General features: G+C 41.7%; 2 protein-coding genes across 5 annotated transcripts in view; one reads left to right on the plus strand and one right to left on the minus strand.

Annotated features, from left to right (window-relative positions):
• The window catches only part of SEC24D (SEC24 homolog D, COPII component), a 157071-nt gene extending 144685 nt beyond the window's left edge, over positions 1-12386 (plus strand). For all 3 annotated transcript variants that reach the window (XM_021554979.3, XM_021554980.2, XM_077783052.1), the window contains 12 exons: positions 1920-2111; positions 2747-2840; positions 4726-4842; positions 5148-5315; positions 5778-5874; positions 6481-6626; positions 7184-7322; positions 7733-7851; positions 8513-8692; positions 8827-9018; positions 9490-9579; positions 9958-12386. In XM_021554979.3, the coding sequence (XP_021410654.2) occupies positions 1920-2111; positions 2747-2840; positions 4726-4842; positions 5148-5315; positions 5778-5874; positions 6481-6626; positions 7184-7322; positions 7733-7851; positions 8513-8692; positions 8827-9018; positions 9490-9579; positions 9958-10098 (1675 nt within the window). In that variant the 3' untranslated portion in view covers positions 10099-12386. The remainder of the gene's footprint in view (positions 1-1919; positions 2112-2746; positions 2841-4725; positions 4843-5147; positions 5316-5777; positions 5875-6480; positions 6627-7183; positions 7323-7732; positions 7852-8512; positions 8693-8826; positions 9019-9489; positions 9580-9957) is intronic.
• A 1491-nt stretch (positions 12387-13877) lies between these two features.
• The window catches only part of METTL14 (methyltransferase 14, N6-adenosine-methyltransferase non-catalytic subunit), a 35911-nt gene continuing 25469 nt past the window's right edge, over positions 13878-24319 (minus strand). For both annotated transcript variants that reach the window (XM_021554981.3, XM_031504676.2), the window contains 6 exons: positions 22821-22911; positions 21231-21372; positions 19842-19934; positions 19026-19142; positions 16580-16790; positions 13878-15728 (listed from right to left, as the gene is read on the minus strand). In XM_021554981.3, the coding sequence (XP_021410656.2) occupies positions 15415-15728; positions 16580-16790; positions 19026-19142; positions 19842-19934; positions 21231-21372; positions 22821-22911 (968 nt within the window). In that variant the 3' untranslated portion in view covers positions 13878-15414. The remainder of the gene's footprint in view (positions 15729-16579; positions 16791-19025; positions 19143-19841; positions 19935-21230; positions 21373-22820; positions 22912-24319) is intronic.

Below are 24319 nucleotides of genomic sequence, written 5' to 3' on the forward strand. Positions count from 1 at the left end.
GGCTTCTTGCTGCACTGTGAGACTTTTCTGTCCTGGTTTCTATCTGAGAGAACACATCTTGTAAGCAGCAACGATTTTGTGAAATACAGCACATGTGCTTTGTGAGCATGAAACACAGCAGTAGTGTTACTTCTCATCATATTATTGATACTGTATTATTTTAGTGTATTTTAGTGTATTAATGTAGTTTTCAATTGAGTTTAAATAACACAGACACATAAGGAAAAGAGAGCAGTGAAAGACTGAAAAACGAAGCAGACAGGATGTTTCTTGTCTACATATAAAGGCATATAAAAAAAATCCAAAAAGAAAATGCTTTCTAAATAACAATGCTTGCAGAGGGAGAACAGACTTAGGAAATGGAGAGAGCAGTGTGAGGAAGGGTGGGAGAAGACATCCTTGGGAGAATCTGGCATATGTTAAAAATATTTTTTCTTATGGCCTTCTGGGATCCTTGTGCCAGAAAGAAATTCCGGTCCAGGGTGGGGGTTTATTTTATCAGATGCCTATGTAAGGCTACCTCTCAAGTAGTTTTTCACTGAAAATTACACTAGAGACACAAGTATTTGGTATTATCCTGGACATATCTCACAGCTTTCCATCAGGACTGGTCATGACTCTGAAGAGAATAAGAGGCATGAGTGGAGTAAAAAAAAGCATTTTTGGCAGTTTGGAAACTTGAATAGGGCAAGTAGAGGAGGAATGAAAGCAAAATATAGACATACTCATCCTTCTCACCAGCACACTGACAGATCTGTTGTGAAATAATTTGTGCCCAAGTTTTCATGTCTACTGAAAAAAGCAATTTAAAAAAGAAAGCCAGGCCCTTCAGTTTCCTCAGAGTTTTCTGTTGGCTTAAATAATATTAATTTAAAAGAAGACAAACATAAGGAGACAAACATTCCGCCAAAATCGGTGGTGAAAATGTTACTATGTTGCTTAGACACAGAGGTCACTATGTGTTCATTTTCCATTGCTGGGCAAAGACACCTGCAGAAATATTCTGCTGTTCCCACATGAGGAAAAAGCCCACTTCAGGTAATTCACCTTGAGCTTGTGTATTTTAGAGGAAGGACTTGGGGTACCAAAGGAATATGTGCAGAAAAAGAATTGCTGAAGTTTTAGAGCAGATGTTCTCAAACCTGTGTTCCAAACAAGAACTCCCTTCCTGACTGCATTTTGAGAAATACTGAGAAATGCGTTTGTAGAAATGTGTTTAGAAGTTCAGAAAACCAGACTAATGAGTTGTGTAATTATGATTTTCAGGTACATAATTAAAAATAAAAACCAAAAAGTATTTGAATGCATTTCTGTGCATATGGATCAGGTTCCTCCTTGTGAGTCTTCAAAAATAACTAGAGTGTGAGCTACAGAGACAATTAGCTGCTTAAAGCTAGCCTTTAAAACAATGATAGAATTTGATGGAAGTGGGGCAGTGCACAGTCACACTGGTAAGAGCAACATCTGGAATAAAGGTCCCAAACACCTGGTGTGTAACACCTTTGGGACTGGGATGATGTGGATGCTTCTCTTTGAAGTAGCAAAGTGCTGTATGTATAGCGCTTTGTCCTCAGCAAGCTCCATAACTAACTGTGCTGTTCTTTCTCTGCCATGTTGTCAACATGGTTTATTCTTTATCTTTGGGATTTTTGACTGTTTGAATGGGATGCACCATTGGATAGGGTTGAAAGAGTAAATAGAGCAATAAAGAGTAAACAATAGAGCAGTTGATTTTATCGGGGTGTTTGAATTTGATGTAAGGCAAAGATTGAGACCATTACAGTTGCTTGGTTGTTGTTTGCTTTGTTGTTCCCAGTACAGATAATGATCAGAGAACGGTGTTGCATGTCAAAGGGATGCTTTTATTGCAAGGTCAGGATTTCAGAATTATAACCAGTTGGGTTTTGTTTTTCTTACAGAGAAGAGCAAGAAGAATCCTCAGCAATTCGAGTTGGTTTTGTCACTTATAACAAGGTCCTTCACTTCTTCAATGTAAAAAGCAGCTTAGCTCAGCCTCAGATGATGGTGGTCACAGATGTGGCAGAAGTTTTTGTTCCTTTGCTCGATGGCTTCCTTGTTGACTTTGAGGAATCCCGATCAGTTGTTACCAAGTAAAGTACAGTTATACTTCATGAGAGTAAGATGTGAACGCTTTTGATGTGCGTTATGCCTTTTAGTCAGCTGGGTTTGGGGGCATACAGGTATCTATTGAAATACTTCAGAAACCAGGAGATGCTTCAAGCCCTGTGTTTGCTCCTCTGAGGCAAAGAAAAAGCAATAGCTATGGCCTTCTGGTGCCAAACTGGAAAGGCTATGTGGGCCAGGTGTAAACCACCTTTCAGCTATGCTGCCTCAGAGCTGGGAGACGAGTGAGGCTCTGAGCCACATTGTGATTTTGCTCTTGCAATAGGCATGATGTGCACCAGGATATGATCTTAAGACTCTGTAGTCCTTAGAGCACACCAGAACTACTTAATGATTAGCTATTTTTTTTATTTATTGCATGTTCCTTTAGGTTGCAAACTTTGAAACAATGCATCTCATAGAAATAAAAACTGCATATTTTCTTTTATTCTGGCTTGGATCCTATGAAATTGAACAAGGAAAATTTGTATTATTTTTTGCACTATGAAGTTTCATTATCAACATCTTCCTATGTGAAGATGTTGATATAGATTTCCTATGTGTGTGTTTAGGGATTACCTTACAGTGACCAGTTGAGACACTGATCCTTTCTCTTCTGTAGCTTGTTGGACCAGATTCCAGAGCTGTTTGCGGACACTAACGAGAGTGAGACCATCTTCGCTCCAGTTATCCAGGCTGGCATGGAGGCACTAAAGGTTAGAACATTCCTCTCTGTCAGAGAAGTAGCTTGAAATCAGGTTTGCTAAAAGCCAGTCCCATCAGAATGGGAAATTAGGGGGGAAAAAGGTCACTGATTGTTTCCAGCACTAATGTTCCGTTATTCTAACAGTATCTTCCAACGGCCCTAGTCAGAGTAAGAACTGACAAACATAACATCTGTTCCCAGATGTTCTTATTGAAGGAAACCAGTCCCCAGAGTCTGTTCCATGTAGGAGGGATGTTTAGGAGATGAGGAGCAGTTTCTGGTTCAGCCTTTAAGAGAAATAAAGACACATTTAGTTACCACTGCAGAACAAATGAAAACTCTTGGGTTTGCACAGTTTGGTATCTGGCTTTTTCTTTCTGGTATCTGGCATGTGTGAAGAGCAGGAAAGTCAGTGTAATAATAATAACAACAGATTTTGGTTATTCTCTTGCTTCTGCAAAACTTGTTGTGCAAAACAGGATATTTATAACTATCTGTGTGACTGAATCAGGCTGTGGCTGGAGGATTTCCGTTTAACTGACAGGCTCTCCCAGCTTGGATACAGCTGGCAGGGAATCCACGGGCCGAGGAGCTCCCCAGTTGCTTTCTGTATGTCTGGGACATCCCCGGAAGTGCTGACATTCCCTTGGAGCATTGCCAGTTAAATGCACACCGCCCTGGCTCACCACAAGATTTGAAGGGGCAGAGCACAGCCAGTGGTGCTTTAAAATGGTTGATTTGGAAGCTTTGTATGAATAAACCATAAACTTTGAGTACTTTGAGTCAAAACAAAAATTAATATTTCTCAATTTTTTTTTCTATATTTATTTAATACCTGCTTTCTTGTTATTTATTCATATTACCAGCAGGTATGTGTGCAAAGCACATCTGAATGATTTTTCCTAATATTTGACTTCTACAAAACAAATCAAAGGGCCATAATCATAAATTTCCTTTGATGATAGCTATTAAAGAAATCAGCTCTTAATTAAATGTTTTATTTAGCTCAGGATTTTTAAGTTACAATTTGTAAGGATTTTCTCCCTGAATTATTAATCTGCAAGTACCTTTGCTCAAGAAAACAGTTCTTGTCTAAAAAGAATAAACAGATTATGTTAAAAAAAGTATATTTTAGAAATTTTGTCAAGGCAGTATCACTAATCCCTGATGCATATCAGGACAAACTGGTATTTGGAAAGTCTTCGGCCTTCAGCAGAAGTCTTCTTCAAAGAAACCAAAGAAGTTGTCATTGGTGATCAAAAGTAACTGTTCCTGAAATACCAGGGGTGAAATTTCAGCCATTTTAAAAGTCAGGTGCTGCCTTCAGTTGTGTTTCTGCCATAGCAGAGAGACTTCTGGTTTTGCCAGAATGCCCCAGCTTATTTTGACAGGTGGAATATTTTGTGAACGTGGTGAGTTCTGCTTTGTGCCTGCACTGTGGCAGTGTAGATTTCAATGTGGAACCTGCTATAGGGGTGGAATTGTCAGCCATTTATAAAAATACATGGAAGACCAGTGTGCCTGACCTGCATTTTTCTGTTCAGCTGCATTTCCTTGTAATTTGATCCAATCTGAGTGTTTGTATTTGGATGCCTGTTGCATAATGCTTGTGTCCAATTGGAAAGTCTCCAAGAGAGGAGCTCCTCTTTTGCCTCTGGACAAAGTGCTGATGGAGTACCTCAGCCAGCAAACCTGTGTGCTGGACTGCTACTTCCTGGGAGAAAAGCCCTTCTTTATATGGGGGCTTATTCCATCAGGTTGTAAGCCTGGAGTTGAATTCCTGACCTCTGAGGAGCTTGCAGGAAGGGCCCACTGTTCTCTGAGCCCCCCCGTGTGTGAATATGGGCTGTTAACCCTGCAGTAATAAACGTGCCAATGTGGTGTCTTTGGAACAGGCTGCAGAATGTGCTGGGAAATTGTTCATCTTCCACTCTTCTCTGCCAACTGCGGAAGCGCCAGGGAAGCTGAAAAACAGAGATGACAAAAAACTGCTCAATACAGATAAGGAAAAGGTATTTTCTGCTCTGAGCGAAGAGGGGACTGCATCTTACATTGCAGGTCTCTAATGGGGCATTGATCCTTTTTTATCTATTTTCTTTCACACAGAAAGTGTTTGGTTATATGATGCCTCTGTACTGGTGGGTTCTCCAAGAACATACTGAGGTCTTCCCTGTATCCATGGGCGGGGGAAGCATGTTTTTGATGAAAGCCATGCCTCACTTCAAACTTCCACTTCTTCCTTTTGTCTTCACCTGGCCCTTTGATTTGTGATTAATATGTAATATGATGGTAACTTGTATTTTTTATTCCTGTGCAGACCCTCTTCCAGCCACAGGGAAATTATGAGGCCTTAGCCAAGGATTGTGTGGCCAGTGGCTGCTGTGTGAATTTGTTCCTCTTCCCAAATCAGTACATAGATGTAGCCTCCATGGGCCTTGTCACAATGTACACTGGTGGAACACTGTACAAGTACAACAATTTCCAGGTCAGTGGTGTAGGTTTCCTGCCTTTCTGACAGTAACAGCTGGAGGGTTGCTATTGTTTTTCATCTCATTTCAGTGTGTGCTTGGACATTTAGCTTAAAAGCAGAGTGAGTCTGGAAAACCTGGTTATCAATTCCAAGGGATAAAATTCAAATTTAACAACGGCAGGTTAAGCTCAAGTTTGGATCTTGAAGTAGTAATAAGCTGGCTGGCATCCTAGAATTTTGCTGAAAGGTTAAGTGCAGCAAGTTCCAGTTAATGTTCAGGCCCAGTGATGAGTGGTGGATACTTGCATATACCTGATTCTGATAACAACAATCACATTGGAAATACTTTTTAAAGGACTCAAGAGCTGTGAGCAGATTTGCTGTAGGGAGATGGGGATCATGGAGGGGATGTTGGGGCACTGCTGTGCTGCTGCCCTTCAGTGCTGAACCTCTGAACCTTCTGTTTGGTGTTTTCAGCTTGATACCGACAGCTCCCAGTTTTTAAGTGACCTCAGGAAGGATGTCCAAAAAAAGATGGGATTTGATGCAACAATGAGAGTTCGGACAAGTACAGGTAATAGGACCCATGGGAATGAACTTTAAATACTGTAGTGCCATGCAAATCACTTGTAAGATCAGACTGGTTTAATTTCATTCTGTAAATTAATTGAAAATTAATTTAATAGGCTGATGAAATCCATGGCTGTGTGTGTATATATTGTTACTGATATACGAATATATGTACACACACACACATGTACTTCCTGTATATGCCTCCTTAATAATTGATTTTCAAGCCTGAAGGCTTCTGCTCACTCTGCACACACTGTTGACTGCAAGGAAGTTGTATAAAAAGGTGTTGCTGCTGGATACTGACCTGTGCCTTCATTTTCATACTCAAATGACATTCTTAGGTCTGTCCAGCCTCTTTTATTCATTCTTAGCTCAAATGCAAGTACTAGAGAAAGGGACACACCCAGAGGCCAAGCCAGCAGTGCAGGAGCTCTGGGTGTCCAAGTCACAGCTTTTGCCTTTCTCCAGCTCTCACAAATGCATCAGCAAGGACAGTTGTTGGGACTCCTGTGGCTGTAAAGCTCAGAGGGGAAATGGCTCCTGCTTCAGTAAGCGATGTCAATTTAATGTGCCATTTTTAAATGAAATTCTCTGAATCTGGCTGCAGGCTTCAGGGCTACAGACTTCTTTGGGGCCATGTACATGAACAACACCACGGATGTGGAGATGGCAGCAGTTGACTGTGACAAAGCAGTGACAGTGGAGTTCAAACATGATGACAAACTGAATGAAGACACTGGAGCCTTAATTCAGGTAAAAAACCCACATTCATGTATACCATAAAATAGTGAGCAAGAGCAGAGAAGTGATGGTGTAGGAGTGATGGGAACAAGGCACAACTGGCACAGGCTCTTGTGCCAAAACACCACTAGTAAAGAGTGTGTGTTCCCCTACATCTGCGCTGCATGTTCTATTCAGGGGTACCCAAATCCTTTCTAAACACTCACTGAGACCTCATCAGCTGTTCATTTTTTTCCATTTCACTGTAAATAAGTTTATGTGGAGTAAGAGATTCATTGCTACTTATATAGCAGTTGTTATTGCTGTGGCAGTCCTTGTGATCTCTCTATTCAAGAGCAGCTCTATTGCTAAACCTCACTTCCCCCTCTAAGGACTGTAGGACCTTTTATGATGTTAATATGAGACTTATTTTATAAAATTGTCTGATAGATGTCCCTCAGAACCACAGGTATGCTGGTGCTACAGCTGCCAGCAGCACTGGCAGGCTGCCCTGGCTGCAGAAGGTGTCATGTGCCTTTTGTGCACAGAGAAGGTGGCTCCAGTGGTGACACTCTGTGCCTCTGTTGCAGTGTGCTGTCCTGTACACTTCGATGGGCGGGCAGAGGCGAATCCGCATACACAACATCGGTTTGAATTGCAGCTCCCAGTTAGCTGATGTCTACAGGACTTGTGAGACTGATGCACTTATCAACTTCTTTGCTAAATCAGGTACAGCAACAGACCAGTTTTGTTTCCTTTTTTACTTTGGCATGGACGAAGGGGAAGGAAAGGGGACTGAAGTAATTACTTAGTGGGAAATCATTTTTTATAACTTGCTGCTCCACACCTGAGCAATTCCTGAAATATTATGAAATTGAAAAGACTAATAATTGCCTGTTGTAGACAAACTGCCATAAAAGTAATGCTTGTGTGTAGGTAATACACAGAACAGGGCAGGTGCAGTAAGTGGCAATGGACATCCTGCTGCAGTGTTGGAGGTTTGGTGGGGTTTTTGGATATCTGTAGAAGAGGCTGAAAAGCAGCCTCAGCCCTCAGGTGTGTAAAATCAGAAACTAGCAGCAGACAGATACTTTGAGAGAGTGTCTTTTTTAACACACACTTTTAATCTGTGCTTGTAGCTTTTAAAGCTGTTCTGAACCAGCCTCTGAAGACGGTCAGGGACATCCTGATGAATCAGACTGCTCACATGCTGGCCTGCTACAAGAAGAACTGTGCCAGCCCAGCAGCTGTCAGCCAGGTAAAACCCACACCCAGTCCTACCCACACGGGCTTTGCCACAAGTGCATAACCACCCTGCAACATCAGGAGAGCCAGAAAGCAAAATTTCAGGACAGACTTGTCCTTTTCTTTGAAATAGAATTAATGACAAGTGGGATTCAGTGGTGGCACTTAGAGCACAGAGAAACTGTTGTTCTGGAACAAAAGGCACTGCCACTGATGAAACTGATGCCTATAGTCACACCAAGGAGCTCAGCCAGCCCTTTTCTTCCTGCTGGAATTATGCAGGGACTCACAAAGCTTTCATTTTTAATTCTTATGTTGTTATAAATGGTTGTAGTAATCTAATTTTTGACTAAGCAAAGTGACTGATTTGTTTCCATTCAATTTATTCAGTCACATTTTAGTGATTCAACTCAAAGAAAGACTCAGGCTTTTCCATCCCAGAGGTGCTGCAGTAACCACAAGCTTGGGCAGTGAACTGTTCATTGTTGGTGAGGACCAAATATGTCAAAAATCAGAGCTACTTATTGTGGACCACTGTTTCTCTCCTTAATTCTCCAGAGAGTGCCCCAAAAATTAACAGTGTTACAGGGAGATGACAGCAGCCAAGACAGCGACTACAACTTATAGAGCAAATAATTTCTGTTGGGTTCTTTTTAAATGTGTTGTTTTCTCAGCTGATCCTGCCAGACACGATGAAGGTGCTGCCTGTGTACATGAACTGCCTGTTGAAGAGTTGTGTGCTGGCCGGCAGGCCCGAAATCCCGACCGATGAGAGGGCTTTCCAGCGCCAGCTGGTCATGGCCATGGGGGTGGCCGACACACAGCTCTTCTTCTACCCACTGCTGCTGCCAATTGTGAGTCAGTGGTGGTTTTTTTCACTTTAATTTCTAACCCCTCTTACCTGGAAAGGAACCACTAAGATGTACCAAGGCTTTGCATAGTTACTTTTCAAATCAATTCCACAGCTCTTGTGTCTTTTGCCCCACAGCACAGCCTGGATCTGAAGAGTGACGCAGTCCCAGCCGCCATCCGCTGCTCCGAGGAGCGCCTCTCCGAGGGAGGGGCCTTCCTGCTGGCCAACGGGCTGAGCATGTTCCTGTGGCTGGGAGCCAGTGTGTCCCCAGAGCTCATCCAGGGGCTTTTCAACGTGCCATCCTTCGCACACATCAGCACCGAGGCCGTGAGTAGATGCAAACTAAGAACTGAGGATTTAGCAAGGCAAGATGCTAATCAGAGAAACAAGTGAGGTCTTTATTCATCCTTCAGCCTTAAAAGCAAGAACAGATGACCAGCAGGTGTTTAGACACCAGAATTGCTTCAAGTTACATAAAACTTAACACTTTGACACTCTGAACACTAAGAGGACAGAAGCTTTCACAATTTCTTTGATCTTCTTAAACTTTGTTGCACATGTTGAAATCCTTTCAACTGTGTATTACTAAAATTAGAACAAAAGACTTTGCAATGGTTAAGTTTTCCTGATGATGCATTTTCATCTAGTGATTATTTTAAACTGAACAATGAGTCCTCAAGGCGAGATGGAGTTTCCTGGTTTAGTATGAAATCCACAGTACCTCAGAATGTGACTGTCAGCAGCTACTCTTGGTTAAAGATGTGACTGGACTATTACAATCTCTTTTCCTTCTGACAGACATCCCTGCCTGATTTGGACAATCCATTTTCTAAGAAACTGAAGCATATCCTGGCACAAATCCAGAGCCAAAAGCCCTACACTATGAAGGTAACTGCTTTCTGCCTCAACTCATTCCTTGTACTTGTTCAAAGAAATATTTCAGGCTTTGCCAAAACTTACCAGTGGCTGTAAAAGGTATCGGGAGTCTTCCTGCATGTAGATGAGTTCCATCATGATTTGTAGGCACAGGCATCTCAAATGTGCTTTATTCTCAATCAAAACTGATTTTCAAAGGTAGTCAAGTTTCAAAGGTAACCATTTTATTCTGCACTCTTCAATTCACTTAGTCTCTCCAGCTTCTGCAATGTGGAGATTTTTTAGTTTTGGGGGTTTTCCCCACCTCAAGAGCATCCATTAGGAGACATAGGATGTAGATGGCAGTACAGTTTTCCTAAAATTATTTGCCTGTATCTCTTATCTTTCCAGCTGATGATAGTGAAGCAGCGGGAGCAGCCAGAGATGCTTTTCCGCCAGTTCCTAGTAGAAGACAAGAATATTTACGGAGGAGCCTCGTATGTGGACTTCCTCGTGTGCATTCACAAAGAGATCAGCCAGCTGCTCAGTTAAGGCAACTCGAGTAAAATGTTCAGCTCCTTTTTGCCTTTGCAGGAGGGACAGTTTTTGATGCCTGAAGACTGGCTCACGGCTCCACCAGACCCAGGCCTTCTGCTGTGCTTTACTGACCCCTTTCTGTGCTCTTTTTGTACAGTTTCATTTGATCCCACCTCTCCCTGAGTATTTTGCTTACTTCTTAAGCTGTAGAATAGGGAGTTCTGCACTCAGGTATTAATCTGCTGGGAGTCGTGACTCTCTACATGAATTGTCAGATTTCAGACTACCAATACTTAAGAGCATATATGGCATACCTTTCTTAAAAGACAATTTAGAAAATTCTCAATTATTCCTTTTGCTAGTCATAAGTTGTACCAGAGCTGGGAAAGATGATCAGAATCTGTACAGAGGAGGAAAAAAGACAAAACACTTCTTTTTCTAAGTGAGGACATGGAGTTTAACCAGATTGGCAATAAAAAGGTAGTCCAGTTTGAAGGATTTCAAAGTCCTTCCTGTGAAGCAAATCTCTGTAGAGTAAATCCTCTTTTCCCTGGAAGGGACAAGTGTTACTATATACAGAAGTAAAGCTCTAAGGACTCTTCCACAGCCAGGGTTATCCAGGAGACAGAAACGCCTCAGATTTGTAACTGGACTAGAGTAAGTGTAATGCAGGGATCACAGGAAGAGCAGTAAACAATCCTTTTGCCACCTTTGGCAGATGATGTCACACTATTATGGTACAATTCTGTCCACTTGGGGGCAGCAATTAGCTGAGCGTACTATTTAATTATATTTTCAAAATTGCACAGGTTATGCTTTATTTGGTACATTTGCTAACTGGAATATTCCCAACACAACTCATAAAAATCTGTCCCTCAAAATTTCTGTGACAGATTAGCTGTGAGATAGTTGACAGATTAACCAAAGGTTATTTGTGGTGCTATGAAGTCTCTTGTTTATTAACAGTTCAGTTACAGTGACCTCCTCTCCCATGACTAATTTAATCAATGGTCACTGCTTTGGAAAAGCTAGCCTTTGCTAATACCAATATTGAAGGTAGAATTTGGAAAGCCAGAGCCTTTGGAATGGCTGTTTACCTCAGATATGTCATCAGTCTCTGTCTCTTTAGGAGTAGTGCCGCTGAACGTGAGGTTTGAACTTTGCCAAGCTTGAAAAACTATTATTAAATAAATTAGTGTTTCAAAGAAAGCCAAAAAACACTCAAAAGTAAGGTTAAGCCTCAGTAAAGAAAAAAGTGCCTTTAAACATGTTAGTGTTGCTACTTATATTAATTATTTAATATCCACAATAAGCAGTCAAAATGCATAGTTTTTTGTTCAACAGCTTATCTATAGAGTCATTCTTGAGATGGACCAAGAGCTCTTGAATTAAGTGGCTGTATTACAAAAGGGTCCTTGGCCTGAATTCAGCTGCCAAGACGAGCACTTTTTAGCTGTAGACATTACCCTGTAAAAAGTATTTCATTTGTAAAATGACACCAGCAACATTTGTGTAAAGAAATGAGCAATTATTAAATATAATCTCTGTGTGTGTTTATGTCATACATCCCAAGTTCTCCAAGGTTCTATGGCCATGACATCCAGCAGTGAGTACACTGTAGGTCACCTTCTCCTACTGTGCCTCTCAAGAGAGGCAGCTTACATGGCCTCAGCATTTTCAGTGTGTTTCTGCTGTTATCACCCATGACTGTGGTGAGAAGACATGACCCGAGTGAAGGAAGTGTCCCAGAGAGGGGCTGTTCAGCACCAAGCTCAGGTAAGCCAAAGCTGCTCATCTTGGCAGAGCTACTGCAGCAGAGCTCTGGCCTGCCTGGGCAGTGTTACCTACAGGAAGACATCACAGTGAAGAAAGCAGCCCATGGTGACAGCAGTCCTGACAGTGACAAGTATCACACAGACATACTACAAGTGCAGTGCTTGGCTTCACCATAAACTGCAAGACTGGAGTATTTAACTCAGATTTACACAAATTTGGCCCTTTTTCTTTGCTGTTTTCATTGCTGCATTAATTATACTCAAAATTACTTTCTGTTTCATAGAACTTGCCCACTGCTTTCATTTCAGCCCATGAAAATGATGCTGTTATGAAAAGGATTAGTGCAATTCTCTTCCACTTTAAATTAACATTGAGCCAATTACACAGTTGCCATTTCTGTTAAAGCAATAAAGTTGCCAACTGCAGTAATCTTGCAAGGAGAAAATACCTTTTCTGCTATATACAGAAAGAGTGGGTTCATTTATCTGTTACTTTCAAATGACTCGATGTATCTTTCAAAAGCCAAAGGACTTGGAGATTTTTTTCAATGCAATGGTCTTGAAATGTTCACGTATCCTTTTCTAGAGTGCTCTCTGGCTATTAAACTCTATAGCAGGGCACGGAAAACCAGCTGAATTCTAAAATTAATTCCATTACTTACTGCCAGTTAACTTCCATGATCATCTCAAAACTGCTCATTCAGGTTTGGAACCTGAATTCTACTCCTCTGGAGAAAGCATTCAGCACCTATGAACACACAAAATGAACTGATGCTAGGGAAGAACCTCAACCCCCTGAGCGCATTGACTGCCAACCTGCACAGCACACCAGCATTCCAGCCAGCTTCTTGGAACCAAAACAGTACTGTGAGAGAGTTCACAGAATTCTCCAGCTGATGGCTGATTTACACACAGTGATCTACACGTGATCAATGTCTTATATTCCCTCTGAAGCCAAATGCCAACACATTTTGAGCACCTTGTCAGTGCAGGTGTTGAATTCTTCACTGAATTCAGAGGATGCAAGATAATCCAAGGACTCTAAGCCTGTTCCCGAATGGAAAGACATGACAAGGTCTAGACAGGCAGTGCAAATCAGACTGGAGGAATTATGCATTTAATACAAGTGGAAAGAAGAAACTCATCAGGCTTTTTATCTTCCAGGAGAGCATGCTCAAAAGAAGTCTTCATTTACATGTGGCAAATGAAATACTCATCAGCTCAGTGATTCCGAGTCTTATCCTCCCCTTGCTCTAGAAGTGTTACAAGTGAGAAATTAACTGCCAACTACTAATGGGATTAAAAGCTTTTCATCTCTAGTCACCATTTCTATATGGTCCAAATCCCAGTGACTACAAAAATGACCTGATGTTTTTGCAGTCTAATGGAGTGCGTGGGACTCACTCCAGTACTTTGAAGTCTCATCTCTGTCCCCACAAGGACATGGACCCAGATTTGGGAGCGTGCAGACCTGAACTACTCTGACTTACCTGTACAACCTTTGTCAGTCCGCTACTGCTGAAATTTAACCTTCAGATGAGCAGGGGCAGTGTTGTCTTCATGGAGGACAAGTGCAGAGGTGAAGTTCCTGGTCCATTAACCTCAATTAAAACATATCATCAGCTGCTTGTTAACAACACGGACATCAGACTTTGCTCGCAAAGGTGGCCAATCCAGACAGCTCTAATCTAACACTCACTACAGCAACTATTCATTTTTTTCCTTAGTTATTGAGCTATTTCTGTTTTGATGAGAACCAAGAAACCTCCATCACCTGCCACTACGTTCCTCAGTCAGTGAAGTCTTGAGCAGCACCCCAGCTTCTGCAAACTGATACAGAGGCACTTCAGATCCAGTTGTTTTTGACCCTCCTCTTCCCTTTAGCCTAAGTGTATGTTAAGAGCAGCCCATTCTCTGAACTACTGGTATTGGGCATATAATTAAAAGGGGCAAATGGAAATTAATGTTTTCTACTCATTGAAAAACAAGAAAATATTCTTCCCTGGAACAAAAGCAAGGTCGTAAGTAAAGTGTCTTTACTTTTCAAATAACAACATAACTAAGGCAAAAGTCACAAAAAAGGTGTCCCTACTAGGGCATTTACCTTCTCTCAGATGCATTCCATATAGCCTGTGGCAGACTTCATCAATGACCAGATAAACATCACATTTAAAACTCCCTTTCCCCAAATCCAGTCATTCTCCAGATGTGCACATACGACAGAGGAAGAAACAAGCTGTAAATAACAGGCAGTTTCCACTGGCACTACAGCAATCCCCTGCTAAACACAACCAAAGCCAGGGAGTTTCCCAGCCCGTCAAAATCTTCAAAACCAAAAGAACAGTTCCTGTCTACAATAGCACAAAGGAAACCACTTAGCAATTCCAAAATTTCAAGGACAATAAACCCACAAAATATTAACAAATATGTTTAAAATCAGCTTTGATAAACATGTTTAATAATCTGCCACTTTACAGGACAATTATCTAAAAGCTGGGCTTCAAGAGAAACATTCAGACTTAACCAGTTTTTCAAAACTCACACCTAAGACCTTGAGACATCAAAAGCCAGGTTTGTTCAGCCACCAAGAACTGCACAAGAAGCTCAGAGTTGTGGTTTTGCTAAGAACAGACACTGTACATAGGGAAGGGGGTCACTGTCTTTCCACAGTGCACTGGAGCAGCAAGAGCCATTCTCAAATGTGTGCAGCACCTGCAGGCAAAGGCAGCACTCGGCTCCATCAGTGCTCCTGTGTCCGGATCACACACTCACACTGGGATCTCTGGGACTGCTCTGCAGTGACACTGCTCTTCCCTCCCACAGAACAAGGTGTTACAGACACACACTGGGGGAAAATCCCCACTCGAGGAATAACCCAGACCTGTGCACAGCTTCTGGGGTGCACATAAATACACAACTTGGTGCTTTCCAGGAAGGACAACACACAGCTGCACAGAATTATCACTCTCCCCTCTACTAACACGACAGGTGAAGTGCATATATACCACAAATTAAAAATTAACCTTTTCCTATTCCCAGGAATAATTTGGGAAATTTAAACCAAATAAGAAAAAATAGAATTCTATTTATTTGATTTGCTCCTTGGTTTCAGAGAAGTTAAAATAGGTGTCAATACAGACACATCAATTTTTCTTCCATAGGACAGCAAGTCTGCTGTGGCCATGCAATTCAGAACTGCATTTCATGCCCGCTCCATCATATTAATGCAAGTCAGTCCAAACCCAAACCTCCAAAAACAGAGGAGGAATCCATGTTCCTTGCACGGTTCCTAAGTGGAGAGCACGGGGGTCATTTCCATCCTGCTGTGGTGTGAAGGGCTGGTGCTCTCTGCTCCGAGTTCAGTGCTGCCCATGCAGGACATGGCCAGGTGAGGGGCTGTGCCAGAGTGCAAGGCTGACTGTCTGGAACGGCGTGCACCAAAAACAATTGTAAAAGTCACCTAGCTTGAGTCCCCAGAGGAATTCACTGTAGGAAAAACAAGACTACGGGAAAGATTCCCAGACAAGGCGTAGGCAGGGAAGCAGCCGTCACCTCCTCAACGGGTGGGGAAGCCCCCTCGATGGGTCCCTCCACGGCCCCCTCTGAAGCCGCCCCGCTCACCACGGAAGTTGGTTCTGTTCCTCTCCCTGCCCCTTTCTCCTCGTCCTGCTGAAGTCCCTCCTCTTCCTCCTCCCCTGGGAGCACCCCCACCCCGGTCAGACTTGGACTTGGGTGGCGGGGACTTGGGCCGCAGCCTCTCGATCTCCTCAGTGCAGCCGGTCAGGTGGGAATTGGGAGCCGTGAAATACGAGGAATACGTTTCCGCGTTGAAGTTGCTGTTTGTGAGGGTAGGTCCCACTGTCAGCCAACCTCGGGAACAAAACCACAGTCAGCAGAAACAACAACAAACTTCAGGCTTCAAGGCTACAGCTAAATTTCTCCCAGTAAATGAACACTTAAGTGACAGGGAGAAACACTCACCTACACATCAGCGGCACTGAACAGAATGAAAAGTCACCTCTAGAGTTGGTGCAAAGTTAAGATTTCAACTGGGTTATTTCTATGAACTTGTTTTCCTTTTTCTTTTTTAATTTTTTATTACACATGGCTGTGGCAACATTCACACTGTTCTTTCACAAACCCCTACTCCTTCTTCTTACTTGTCCTTACACCACAACAGTGTTTTTAAAAAATACAGAAGTTCAAGCAGAGCAACCTGATCCTGTGAGACACTGACATATAGGAATCCACTGGCAGCAGCACTGAAGGAATATCCGAACACTGTGTCCTGATCCATGTATTTCTTGCATTTTGCATCATGCCAGATGCAGCACCCATTGTGAGATACTGCAACTTCAGACACTGGCAAAAGCATTACACTCATAGGGGTTGAAAATCAGTTGGAGAAAGAAATTACTTTTCTGAAAAGCGTAAACATATAGGAGAAAAGGAATCTCAACTGGATTTTGTTATGTTCACTGATGAATTAAACACATGGATAGGCAAACATACTGGTTAACAAAAATCTCCCTGCTGGAAAAATTACAGAACTTTTAGTTCTCATAAACTTTCTAAACGACAGTACTGTGACTGACACATCTTCATATCCACCAAAAATCTATCTCCTTCAGATCTTCTGTCTGACCTGTGACATACATCTGGAAACCTCTTTAGGACCCTGAAATGAATTCCTGCTTGATCAAAAACACCACAGCAGTTACCTGGTCGAATTGTGCTGTCTCTGCCAAAGAGGTGAAGCCGCCGTCGCCCAAGGCAGAAATGCTCAATGATGTGAAAAATCTCCACAGGTTTCTCTATGTTGCCGATTTCAGGCTCCTCGGTGATGATGAGGTCGATGTCCACGTTGGCGTGGATGAAGTCCCCGTCGGTGCTGCGGCGCACGGTGCCCTTGATGCCCATGAGGCAGTGCTCCTGCAGAACACAGAGCTGTCACGTGGCACACCTACTGCTGTGCCAGGTGGGCACAAGGGACAGCAAGGGCAGCTCTAGGCACGTCCCACTCCTACAGGAGAGAAAAGTCTGAAACATGAACTAGAGCAGAAAAGCTGGAGCTACCAAAGGAGCCAGCTGAGAACAAAGCAGAGCAGTACTTTAAGCTGGATAAACTACACTATGAGGTGGTAAAACTCAAATCAAGGTCAGCTACGTGGACTTCTTCAATTACAGAACTTTAGGCTGGAAAGGCTGAGAAGTCTCCACAAGGTAAAAGAGAAAAATGTGATGGCAAGAGCAAAGAAAGGTTATTAATTATGATTAATACCTGTCTTAGCATTCTGATCCTAACTTTATTCATATAACAATTTTAAAAGTTTTCAGTCATGAAACAGACAGTGGAAATAAGATGTACTTTTCCATACTGTACCTCTGTTAATAAAGTGACCCTCAGAACTCCCCTCAGATTCCTTTCTAGAAGATATCACTGCATAGAACCCCACAACTTCTATCACTCTCAGGCAGCTCATCAGCATTAGAAGTGTTCTTGAGCTGTAACATGCGTTGTTTCCTTCCTTCTACAACACTGCAGACCCATTTGAGTGAGTGATATGTGGCACCCATGAATGAGGATTGTTCCAGGATGAAAAGAGGCTCCTACATACTCATTTCAGAGCTCTGCTTCTGGGAATATCAACCTCAGATGAGTCATGTTCCCCAGGATCAAAAGCTCTGACTCATTAAGTGCCCCCAGATGGCTCAGGAAACAGTCACAGATGAGCACATAATCATTCCTGAATTTTGGAAAGGGTTTGTAGAGTTAGTGGGTAAACATGAAAGGTGTAACATCAGACCTATCAAACCTATGCAGATGGTACTGCACTCATGCAGCACAGGTTTGGACCTACAATTTACCTAAGTGAAAGGCAGAGTGCTGCTAAGCAAATCACCCACCAAGCCAAGCCTCCTCAGTCTAGTCCTTAAGGAGAACTATCCCTAACATTTTACTTCCATACCACACGGTATGTCACTCACAAATACTGGGGTTCTCTGACAGGTGGCACAACACCGAGCATCCATGGAGAGATGCCTCAGCCAAACAGAACAGAACACTGCTCTAAGCACTGGCAAACACAGCTTGCAACAGTGTTCATTTGTTCAGAGCAAACTCACTCCATTTTCAGTGTTTATCACAAACAGGGACCTCAGCTCAACTCTCCCACAATAAACACAGGAATTCCCCCATACCAGGAACTATTTCTCTGCTAAACAGAGACATAAAGTCCCCTCAGATCCTCCTGTGTTAGCTTTAACCTTGCCCTCATGAGCAAACTGCACATATTTGCAATACTATATGCAATAAACACACAATATTTATACTTATAAATATTTAGAACTAATACAACACACTTTCAAACAAACTTCAGATTAATGTAAATCCAAGTCAAAGAAAGATTCCAGATATCCTAAAGGGAAGTTTATACTCCTAACAATGGCCAATTTGAGACAGACTTGAGGATGTTTAATGCTAATGAATGATAAATGAATGAGGAAGGAGTCCTGATGTTCACTGACAACTTGAAATTAATAAATTGCCAATCAGCTCTCTGTACTCAGTAAACTTGCAGCTACATTCACATATACCCAAACCAATTATTTATGAGTCCCGTTTACATTTCTCTAAGTTTCTCATCAACAGACATTTGAGTTGCAAACTACAACACTTTCTCTGCAACTCCTTCCATACACATCCCCCACAAAGCACCTTAAAAAAAAGGGGTTGGTTAAACCAAGCTGACCCATTCTGTCACTTGTACTATACATTCACCTCCAAGAAGGCAGAAGATCCTCTGGTTCCCCCAGACCTCTCTCTGGTCCAAGCTCTGGGTGCACACCTTGTGTGCATTTAGAACCAATAGACGATCTTCTATACTTATTTTTTATTAATAGATTCAGTTAAAATCTACAGATTTAAAAGACTTCTTTTGACATTGACATTAGTCAAATTCTATTGCCAAGTTTAGTTAGCAATAGAAGTTCCATAAACTTTAGTTCCATAAGTTCCACATTTTTAGTTCCATAAATGTACTTTGCAGAACAGAACTTGCAAGTCCTCCTGTTGGCTTTCTCACAAGCCTGTCACCAACACTGGGTGCTGTCATCAGCACAGAGAGGCAGAATGGAAACAGAGGAAGAATGGAGCTAATCCTTTACCTTGGTTCTTTGGAAGACAGCCTTGGGGTCTAGAGTCTTTGTCTTGCCAGGGTTGTTCTTATTTGTTTTAATCCAGCAAATGTCCTCACATCTTCTGTAACCCCATTTGCGTAGACACTAAATGTTATAAACAAGTAAAACAGTACACAAAAACATCAAGTGACCTGAACTGAATATTCACTTAGGCCCTTGACTTTTCTAATTCAAGGACTGACCAGCTACTATAAATCTGTCTATGACCAAATCCAATCTATCTAGCTGACTTCAGACCAAAAAACACCAGCCAAAGCAAACAGATCAGTATCACAGGCTGCCCTTAAACAGTTGTCTGTGAATTATTTTCATGGAAAGCACTGTTTGAACTAAATTAAGAATGTTTAAGCACAGCAGGAGCCAATTGGGAATTCTTTAGTGCAGCATCCCCAACACCAGCAGCATTTCCCTGGCACGCAGAAAGATGACAATTGTATCTCCATTTATGAAACAGCAGGACTTTTCTGCTAGTGTGAACATTTCTGGCAGAAAACTACTGAGACTTCTGTTAAAAAAGCTGTAACTTGGCAACCTGCTCCTCTGTCAACACACATACATCAAAACCACGACCCCAAGGAATTATCCTTCCTCACATAGTCCATGAGTCAGCTGGACGTTTACAGTATCTAAACAGTTAATGCCATTTAAAATCACATATCCTCTAACACAGTAACAAAACATCTCTCAGTAGTTAGGGCAGAGAATTCTATACAGGGAAAAGTCAAAGATAAAAATAAACTCTTAAGCCTGTCCCTGATAAATTGAATTAAAACAACATCTTACCACTCGGCCGAGATCCAGACCCTCGCCTGAGCCGCACCACAGAAACACAAATGACCTTGGGGCTGCAATTTCTTCAATTTCCAATTTCATGATCTAGTAGTAATAAGTGCAATAAAAGCATTTCTGAATTAAATACAAATCCCCAGTTGCATCAGGAAGAATACTAAGTCTTCAGGCATAGTCACAGAAAACATCAGGAAGCACAAATGGAGGCCAAGGGAAACAGGAAACTGATTCCTCGTTTTGCTTTGCTTGTGTGCATGCTTTTGCTTTCCCCATTAAACGGTCTTTGTCTCAAGGTTTGAGTTTTCCAGCTTTTACCCTTCCAGTTCTCTCCCTGATCCCACTGGTGGAGGAGTGAACAAGTGGCTGCCTGGGGCTGGGCTGCTGGCTGGCATGAAACCATCTCAAACAGAAATTCTACCTGTGTAAGAAATTCTAGACTTAAAAGACCAACACAACCCACATGATCTTCTCCTCAAATCTCTACTTCATTTTATCATTCCACTGGCAGCAAAAATATCTAATACAGAAGCAACAGTACTGTTTCTTTTCCTTTCTGTAAGTACTTATATGAAGGTTGTGAAGACATTCTCAACATCTCAGCTTAATTCCCATCACTAAATAGGAAAGACATTCTCGCCATTTTCACTTTCAGGAAAGGCAGCTAGAATTTATGAGAACAGAGGTTCAACAATGGCAAATGAGTAACATTCAACATGAAATAACTTCTGATGCAAAGCATCTGTTAGTCATCACAAGTTGAAAGGATTAATCTCTAACTTGCCAACACATCAAATCAAGCTTCATTCAATGCTACTCCAAGGAAAAATAATGCAATAGGAGCCATTCTAAGAAGAAGTATCTCCACACTAGGAGGATGAGTCCTGCCTCCTCCCACACTCCAGTTTTTCTGTTTGGATGAAATGCTTTTTCTCTGGGCACCACTGCCAGGCATCATTTTTGAATAAATACAAGAGAAAAACTTCCACAAGTGAGGTTTATCTATTTTGTTAAGTTTCTAGGGATTATTACTGGTTTGACCATTGCAATTTCCTACCCAATCAATACTTGGAGAATGGAGGAATGTCTCTAAAGCAAACTAATCTGCACTTTTAATGAGAAGACCAGCATGCTAAAAAGCATGCCTAAATAATCTCAAGAATTTAAAGAAACAAGGGAATCTTTTCAATGGACATTCTGTATTTTAACAGCCAAAAATCAGCGAGCTCAGTGAAGGTAAGGGCAGAGAGAAAACCCACTATTACCAGGTTCAAGTTTTCAGCCAGGCTCAGAGAGAACAAAAAGTTGTATTTACTAAATTAAACCCTGAAACTATTTGCTTAAACAAATGTATGAAATGTTCTTCAGAGCAAAACAGGTACTTACGTCATCCCAGGTCCAGCATTTTTCATTGGCAGTAATGCCAGTCTCTCGGTAATATTCTTCCAGTGGTGGCTCCAGGAGAATCACATCAAATTTGGACTTCAGTTCCCTAATATCAAAGGCTTCCAAGTCTGCTTGCAAATACCTGTTTAAACAGAAGATGCCAGATGCTTGGACAAGGTGCAACAGTGGCCTGAGAACTACACTCCACACAGCACTTCTGTGCAGCCAGGATCTCCTGGGTGGGTTGTACATCTCAAATGCTCTAAATCCAGAGGAGATCCATTACACATCCTCACTTAATCGAGGCTGGATGCTATTGCATTGTGTTTTTTAAGTAATCTTAATAAGCAGTTTTTAGGCTTCTAACTTAGCAAGCAGGAAACAGATAACCATGCAGACTGTACAACAATACCAACTCACTGCCCTTTCTGTATACCCGTGGACTATAATAGGAAGAAACAAACATTTAAGAAGCAAACACTCACTGCCTGGCTAACTGGGAAAATGGCATATTTTTAGAATTATTCCAAAGATTCTAAGTACTGGAAACATTGTTACTTTTTATGTAGTATACATGTATTTCTCTATTCTTGTACCAAACAAAATTCCCCCCTGTCATTGATTCTATTAAATACATGCTCACACACACTCTTACAACTCTCCTTCATACCACTCACTGCTCTATCACTATCAAAAAATTACACTGCCCTCCCCTAAACTCCTTTAACCTTAGTAAAGCTGATCAACAGACCACCACCTTCCCCTTCCCAAAAAGTGTGTGGAAAAGATTCCATGTGTAGATAGCAGCATTTGATTACTGGTTTTCCCCATTTTGTACTTTATGACTAAAACATATCTAGCTTAAAAGAGCAGGCTGAATTTCTGCAGTCTGCACTCAGTTGTCCAGACAACTATTTAATAGGATTTTATGTGACTCTCAGTAAACAAGGTGGATTTTTGTGGTACAGATCAAGATTACTGCACATGACAGGCATCCAGTTAAGTTCAGAGAGGTCTGAATCCCTGGAGTAACACCCCGCACACTGAGGCTGCGTCTGACATTCAGCAAAAATAAGGACAAATGACTTTCAGTCAGCCTAAACATCTTTGTCTTAAACTCCAAAATAACAACTTATTGATGTGGACACTGAGATAAGAGCTGAACACTATACAAAAACCAGCTGCTACAAGAAAAGCTAAGGTTATATTAAGAGGCAGTTTTTTTAAAGCTCTTTTTGTTATCATAAACCACACGATAACATGACATTCACCACCACATGATATTCTCTTAGTTCCCAAATTAAAGCCTGCAGTTGACAATCTGGTCTTAAAAAAATCAAAGCTTTAGAGACTATAAATAATCACACACTGGAAAGCAAATCTGGTTTATACACTGTATTAAACATCTACATTAAACTAACAAAATCAGAGTGATCTTATTCTTCTATGCTTCAATTGATTCATTAGTATACACAAACAGAAAGAGAAAATGTAAATTCCAAGCAGGTGCTGAAGATAGAGATTTGCAAAGCAGACAGCTAACTTCAAACAGGTCTGGAGAAGAAAGGCATTTTCCACAAGAACACTTACATGGGAGGAGTGTTAGATTTAGATATCAGCTCATCCTTCAATCTGATGAGCTCTCTAAGTTTTGGATATTCTTCAAACCTATCTGCTAAGCCTAAGAAGAAGAAAACATGAAGTTAACAACTACTTAACAGAGTAAATCTCTATCAGTTAAGCATTGTCCAGTATTCTGAATAGGTCCAAATGTTAATACTTAGCCTCATTTTAATTTTTGTTAGAACAAAGCAAACCTTTTAAAGCAGTTTTTCACTCAGTACTTGACAAAAGCCTCCTGCCCTCACCCAGCTAATCAGGGCTGTTACTAATGCAGTGTCTATGCTCTGATCTTCTCTAGAGCACTGCACTGGATCAGGAATTCACAACTCACATTACCAGAAGGAAACAACCTTTAATTTAAACTTAAAGTGCCAGAATGATGAAAGAACTTATTTTGGCTTTCCCACATCCATAAATTTCTATAAAGATCTAATTAACATTAATTCACAGCATAGTCTGTGTAATCTTTGACAGCTGTTTCCAAAGTGGCACCTGGGGTGTGGCTGATTCCCTGAGGCAACCTTCACACTGAGATTTGGTGCTGTGGTGGCAGTCATGAAGATCCAAACACGTTCCTACATTTAGCTTTATGATGTCCATTTTCCAACCTTTTGTGTGCACAGAATGCGAAGGAGAGAACCCTCATTAGATCTTTTGCAGCAAATGTTGTAAAAAGGAAAATATACTTTGAAATATATTTCATTCTCTCTTAGAGACAATGGGTTTGCTACTGCCAGCAGCAGGTTCAGCATAAACCAACAAAGTGCCATTCCTGCTTCCCAAGCAGTATCACTTCTATTTAAGTAGGAGTTATTCCAAAGGCTTCACCTTCATTTAAAAGTACAAATTGGAATGGTACTAATAAATCGGTGGAAAAAGCCTCACCCAAACCTATGAACCCTTCATCTCTCTCCTTATTTTACTTCAAACTTCCTGAGTTCCAATCCTAGGAATGCAATGATAAAAGCAAAGTACCTAATCTTTATTATCTCTTGCTACTTGTGCACAACACACCCCAAAGTTATTTCATTCTTCTCCTTACATATGTAAACAGCTTAAAGCTACTGCTGGGTTCTCCTGATTTCCACCACTGTGCTGCTTCCAACCATTGTGAGTCCAAAACCCCTTGGCAGCAGCAGCAGTTAAGCAATAGACACAAGAGAATTTTCAACAAAAACCCCCAAACTAACCAAACACAGACCCACAGGTCTCTCCCTCTTTTCCAACAGCAACATCAGAAAGATACAGCTGGGTGTTCTCTTAGAACCACTTGTTTTCTTTGGGCCACGTTCACTAACATGTAGCACCTCAGCAGAGTAGTGGTCATGGTGTAGAAACCGACGTGCAGCTGGACACAGCTCAGCCCTGCTGCAGGCTCTGGCCCAGCTGCTGCTGCACCTGGGTTCATCTCCACACCAACACCTGCTCTGTGTCCTGTCCCTTCCCCACCCATGACACAGCAGAGA

Source organism: Lonchura striata, chromosome 4, assembly GCF_046129695.1.
Source record: "Lonchura striata isolate bLonStr1 chromosome 4, bLonStr1.mat, whole genome shotgun sequence".
NCBI classification, from domain to species: Eukaryota; Metazoa; Chordata; class Aves; order Passeriformes; family Estrildidae; genus Lonchura; species Lonchura striata.